Here is a 6,310-nt window from a genome sequence, read left to right on the forward strand (position 1 = left end):
GGCATATGTGACGTCACAGGCTCTACAGCGCCGAACCAACTTTTTTTCCGGCTCTAAAATAGGAGTATGAATCGGAGCCTTAGTCTAGTTTTTATTTGCTAAAGCAGTTGTCAGTTGTCAGTGTGTCAGTGTCTTAGTTTTAATCATCATGGCTAATTGTTTTTGTCAGTGGAAAAAAGGTAGATAGCAGTCGACGAAATCAACACTGACCGCATATTACAAACAGAGCTTCATGCATCGTATGATGCATTGTACTGTACATGAAAACCATTTGCAATGTGTGTTGGTTAAAGGATTATATATAACACATATTTCATCTGTCTGTGTTTCAGAGGAGATAACGTCCTGTGGTAAGCTCTGGGTCGTGCCCTCCATCGAGCCTCTCTTCACGCGGATGCTGGACGTGCTGGAGGTCATCGAAGGGCGCAACGCTCGCTTCGACTGCAAAGTCAGCGGCACGCCGCCTCCCAAAGTCACCTGGAGTCACTTCGGTAGGCTCACCGTTTATTATAGCTGACCTGAGATCAGCCGCCTCCCAAAGTCACCTGGAGTCACTTCGGTAGGCTCACCGTTTATTATAGCTGACCTGAGATCAGCCGCCTCCCAAAGTCACCTGGAGTCACTTCGGTAGGCTCACAGTTTATTAGAGCTTATCCCATTTTGACCTGAGATCAGATTCTAAAAATGACTTCTACATCCTTCTGAAAAAGCTATGTTTCTATGTCAGTGGTTCTTAGATTTTTCTAAAATAGCAGACCTACAAGCTCGTAGCTTGTAGATCTGCTACAATGGGTTATATTGCTTGCTGACTGGCACACATCGTGACAAGTCATTAGTGGTGAAAAGTAACTAAGTACTTAACCCATTTTAGACCTGAGGACGACCCGCCATCTCTCAAATGTACACATACGCCACTTTAGACTTAATTTAGCTTCACCACGACTATTTTATTTAACTTATTTATTTGAGATATTTTTGGGGCCATTTGTACACTCTCAGAGTTACAGACCAATAATGGTCCATTTGGTTCATAACTACCTCAGGTACCCCCAGGGGTACTGAAGGGTCCCCGCACCCCACTTTGGGAACCACTGGACGCCCCGGGCCGGATGGGATGGGATGGGGGGGGGATCTATGCTTCCCCACTCTCTGGTCACTCATTGTAGCCCCTCTCCCCCCATCCCCCCCCCCCCCCCCCCGTTCCAGGGCCAAACTGGAGAAGATGCTGTCCATCCCCGAGGAGCCGGAGGTCCCTGAGAACGAGGTGGAGCGTTTCACCATGCCCGACTTCGTCAAGCCGCTCTACGACCTGGACGTGATCGAGGGGAAGGAGGCCGTGCTGAAGTGCAAGGTGGCGGGCCTGCCGTACCCCACCATCGTCTGGTTCCACAACGGGAAGAGGATCGAGAGCACGGAGGATGACGCAGTGTAAGGCTTCACTCACACCTGAACAACAGACTGTTGTATAGGGTTAGGGTTAGGGTTAGTGTAAGGCCTCACTCACACGCTCACAACAGACTGTTTAAATATATATTTTTCATCCCACGATTTTGTAACCCATTTTTCACCCCTGTGTCAATCATGTGATGTGATCCTGGGCTCTACACACCCTCCACCAACCTAGTCCCCATATATGGGGGACAAGGGGAGAGCAACGGACTTGAACTCATGCTTCCTTCATGCCTGAGTGTCCAAGTTGCTCCTTTACACCCGACAGGGGGGAGTTTCCCTGGTTGGACGTAGTGCGTGGAAGGAACACGTTATTCCAACCAGTCTGTCACAACAGATTGTTGTATAGCTGATGATGCATGAGACTTGTTTACTGATGAAAGGTCGCAATGCATTTCCAATGGGAGTCACATGGTTTGACACAACATTGTTGTTGTATGAGGGGGAGGGAGGGGGGCAGTCGAAAAACACAGCCGAAAGCTGTACAACAAAAATGTTGTCCACTGTTGACAAAGGAAAAGAGGGTGCTGTTTTGAGTGGTGCAACCACTCCCTTACGGAGCTATGTGTGTGTGGGTGTGTGCAAATGTGTGTGGGTGGCTGGGTGCGTCTGAGCACGAAAACAGCATGGTTGTTTTTCACCACCTGTGCGCAACCTAACACAAACGCACACATATTAACTGTATATATGGTGATTTAGGGTGTGTCAGGACAGTACAGTTACAGTACAGTACAGAGGGTACAGTAGAGGGACCCCCACACCCTGGGTGCATTCCTGTGGGTCTGGAACCACCGTTTCCTTTATTTGTTTGCCGATTTGTTGCCGTTTCTCAAAGTGATGTGGGTGTTCTCTCCTCTCTCTGCCCCCCCCCCCCCCCCCCTGCAGACCGGGACGTCCAAAGCCTGGTCATCCTCTCTCTGCCCCCCCCCCCCTGCAGACCGGGACGTCCAAAGCCTGGTCATCCACAACGTGTGCCACGGCGGCGTCTACAAGAGCGTCATCTCCAACAGAGTGGGCAAGGCAACCTGTTACGCCCACCTCTACGTCACAGGTATGACATCATTACCTCACTACAAACATTATTAATATTACGGTATTACGCCCACCTCTACGTCACAGGTATGACATCATTACCTCATTACCTCACTACAAACATTATTAATATTACGGTATTACGCCCACCTCTACGTCACGGGTATGACTGACATCATTACCTCACTACAAACATTATTCATATTATTATGACTGACATCATTACCTCGAGGCCTACCTCGAGGCCTTTCACTACCAAGTGTCACTGTTGCACAGCCACACACACACACACACACACACACACACACACACACACGTGCACATTGCGGATTCATGGCATGCAGCCATGTGCAGTGCACATAATGATATAGCCTAAGCCTATATTGTTAAATAGTGTATGAGTTTTAGACACACAAACACAAAAGTAGACTTAAAGTAATCAGACAAACGTCTTTACTGTGCTGCTTAGCTAAACCAAAGAGTTTGCTTTGGACAAATTAATCTCTTCTTTGATGGAGGAGGAGGCATTCTTGTTGCGTGCAGAACACCACACAGCAGCAGTATAGACTACTGGAGCCGTACGGCTGTGCTGTGTTGCTTATGAGAACACGCACCCGGGTAACAGTTAAAGCTGTTGTTATGCACTGTAGTATTGTAGTACTAATAGTAGCCGTTTGAATTTGGCACGGTAGGCTACTTGACACGACGTGCCTGGGAGCTTGTAGTTTGGCTATTTTGGCATTTAACCCATTCTGACCTGAGATCAGATTCATACGAGGTTTCCACTGGACACACACTGGTCTGATGAACCCATTCTGACCTGAGATCAGATTTTTAAAAATGTCAGTCGTTCTTCGATTTTTCAAAAATAGCAGACCTACAAGCTCGTAGCGCGCCACTCGGTGGCGCGCTATGAGCTTGTAGATCTGCTATTTTTTCAATAGCTAAAGCATAACATGATGCCAACACCAAAATGGGTTCCCGGTCAGAATGGGTTAAAAAAGAAAACAATGCAGCTGTGCTGTAACTATTACTGTTTGACTTGATTTTGGACATGGTTTCTGCAGGACCACAGCCCCTGGCCTATAGTATAAAACCCAAACATGGAAAAAATATTATTAGCATTAGCACTCCAGTGGCCTAATTGGCAGCATAAATACAAAGTTTTGCGTTCGACCAATTTGCAGGATTAACTCCAGAGAGATGCAACTTGTCATAGAGGGCTAGTACTCCTGCAGAGCCACCTAATCCTACATACAGTAGGCTAGCTTTGTTTGATGTATTTTGCTGTCATTAGCAACACGCTGACTAGGGCACCACAAACCAGAGTTTTTTTTAAAGTAGCTGTTCTCTCTCCACTCTTTCGTATCCCAGCCCATGGCTTTCTCGACTGCTTTCTTCCATCGCCCGTACTTAATCTCGGTCTCTTCAGGTTTGATCTGTGGCTCAAACCTCTCCGAGGCGACCACGCCCAGGTCCTTGGGGTCGAGACTCACCACGCCGATGCCTTGGGCGGCCCCTGCCACCATGGCTGCTCCGAGGGCAGTGGTCTCCGGCATGGCCGACTTCACGACGGGGATGCCGAGGATGTCCGCCTGCAGCTGCATCAGCAGCCTGTTGGAAGTCATTCCTCCGTCCACTTGCAGCTGCGTCAGCGGTATCCCGCTGTCCTGGTTCATGGCATCCAGAATCTCTCGTGTCTGGAAGCAAACGGCCTCCAGTGCGGCATAGGCTATGTGACTTCTGTTTGTGAACTGTGTTAAGCCACACATAATCCCTCTTGCACTGGGGTCCCAGTAGGGGGCATATAAACCGGAGAATGCTGGGACAAAATAGCAGTCCCTGGACGTTCCTGTCGACGCAGCCAAAGTCTCCACCTCACTAGAGGACTGAATGATGCCCAGGTTGTCTCGCAGCCAACGAACTACAGCTCCACCTATAGCCACAGAGCCCTCCAGCGCATAGCATGTAGGTTTGTCTGGACCAAGCTTGTATGCCACGGTGGTCAGGAGACCATGGCTGGAACTCACAGGCTTAGATCCAGTGTTCAGAAGCAGAAAGCAGCCAGTTCCGTACGTGTTTTTAGCCTGTCCGTCCTGAAGGCACATCTGTCCAACGAGTGCTGCCGACTGGTCCCCGAGACAGCCTGAAATAGGTATGCCTGTAAGAGATCCTGTTGATATGCAACCATATATCTCTGAGGAACTCCTCACTTCGGGCAGTATCTCCATTGGAACCTCAAAGTATTTGCAGAGGGACGGGTCCCACTTCATAGTGTGAATGTTGAAGAGCATGGTTCTGCTGGCGTTTGACACATCAGTGCAGTGGACTCCGTTGGATTTCCCTCCTGTCAGGCTCCAGATCAGCCAAGAGTCCATGGTACCAAACATGGCTCGCCCGGACCGCACCGCCTGTTGAACTTCGTCCACATTGTCCAACAGCCAGCACAACTTCAAGGCACTGAAATACGTGCTGATGGGAAGACCCGTCTTTGGCTTGATGTGGTTCATGTCCTTACCAGGGGCTTTGTTGATCATGCGCTCCACTGTCGACTGGGTCTGCAAGTCCATCCACACGATAGCATTGTAGAGAGGCTCTCCTGTCTCTTTGTCCCAGACAACGGTGGTCTCTCTCTGGTTGGACACTCCAATCGCTTTGATGCTGTCGATATCGATGTCAAGCTCGGCGAGGTTCTCACACGTTTTCTCTATACACTCGTACACCGAGTGGAGAATCTCTTTGGGGTCCTCCTCCACCCATCCTACTTTGGGGAGGCTCTGTTTGAGCTCCACTTGATGATAGCTGATGACCCTTGCGGTTTTGGAGTTGAACACCATGAACCGAGTGGAACTAGTTCCTTGGTCGATGGCAGCAACAAGGGTGATTGACATGATGGGTGAATCTATGATCTACGGTGGCAGTGATTGCTGTATTATTATGGCTCTCTGTTTTGTCTCTGTCTCACACTGTCCCCGTATGTTATTATATCGTTACACCCATACATCATACACACATCACATCCACAACACGTCATGGTCATAGGCGAGTCTTGATGTTTTGTGTTGAGTGTGGCTCCGAAAGAGACTAAAGCCTAATTCCAATACCCCAAATCTCGGCCACTCTCCCACTAGAGCTTGAATGGCATCAAAGTCAGAGGCCCCAGCATGCATTCTCTACTGAAAAGCTCTTGCACCTTGCCTGCCACCCCCCTCGGCCCGGTCTGCCATGAAATAATGTTTCTTTTAGACTCGCAGTGTGTCTCAGAAGGATCACTCGGCGCTACTACAAAGTGTATAGAGCGTCGCAGTCCCACCCCCTTTCAGAAAGACGAGTGGCCCAGGAAATGAATCCCAATGCATTTTGCCCATAGGCTTTTCTTAAAGTATTTATTTAAAGACGGTTACGCCGCGGACAAAGCCAACTCGGATCGTGACAAGTCATGACAATGAACACAATATTTTGGGCCGATCAAATCATTAGAAAGAAGAAAATAAAGGCAGGAGACAACACTATTTGTTTTGTTTTTCTTCTTATAAATTAAAGAGCGTGCCTTGTACTAATATTAGTACTCGATTTAAATAGAAAAAATGTGAAATGAGGGGCGTTCTTGTCGTCCTACATCAATTTATGTTAGCGGACATCTGACTTTGCTACATAAGGTACATATGGTGGTCCCTTATTGGCCAAGCGCTCTTCCCACCAACATGTGATTGGTTAGCCAATTTGCTCCTTTACATATGATAGTTTTTCCTTCAATGTCAATGGCGTGTAATGTTTGGATATTTAATTTACGTCATTTAGTGGAATTATCAGCTCTTGTCATCATACA

General features: G+C 48.3%; 1 protein-coding gene across 1 annotated transcript; it reads right to left on the reverse strand.

Annotated features, from left to right (window-relative positions):
- Positions 1-3,731: 3,731 nt before the first annotated feature.
- LOC308309763 (glycerol kinase-like) lies at positions 3,732-5,372 on the reverse strand (the record flags this gene model as incomplete). Its single annotated transcript, XM_080755679.1, has 1 exon — positions 3,732-5,372. One exon carries the CDS (start codon positions 5,370-5,372, stop codon positions 3,732-3,734), a length of 1,641 nt encoding a protein of 546 aa, XP_080611805.1.
- Positions 5,373-6,310: the final 938 nt, after the last annotated feature.

Source organism: Protomyctophum bolini (assembly GCF_963924005.1).
Source record: "Protomyctophum bolini genome assembly, chromosome: 22".
Taxonomy (NCBI): domain Eukaryota; kingdom Metazoa; phylum Chordata; class Actinopteri; order Myctophiformes; family Myctophidae; genus Protomyctophum; species Protomyctophum bolini.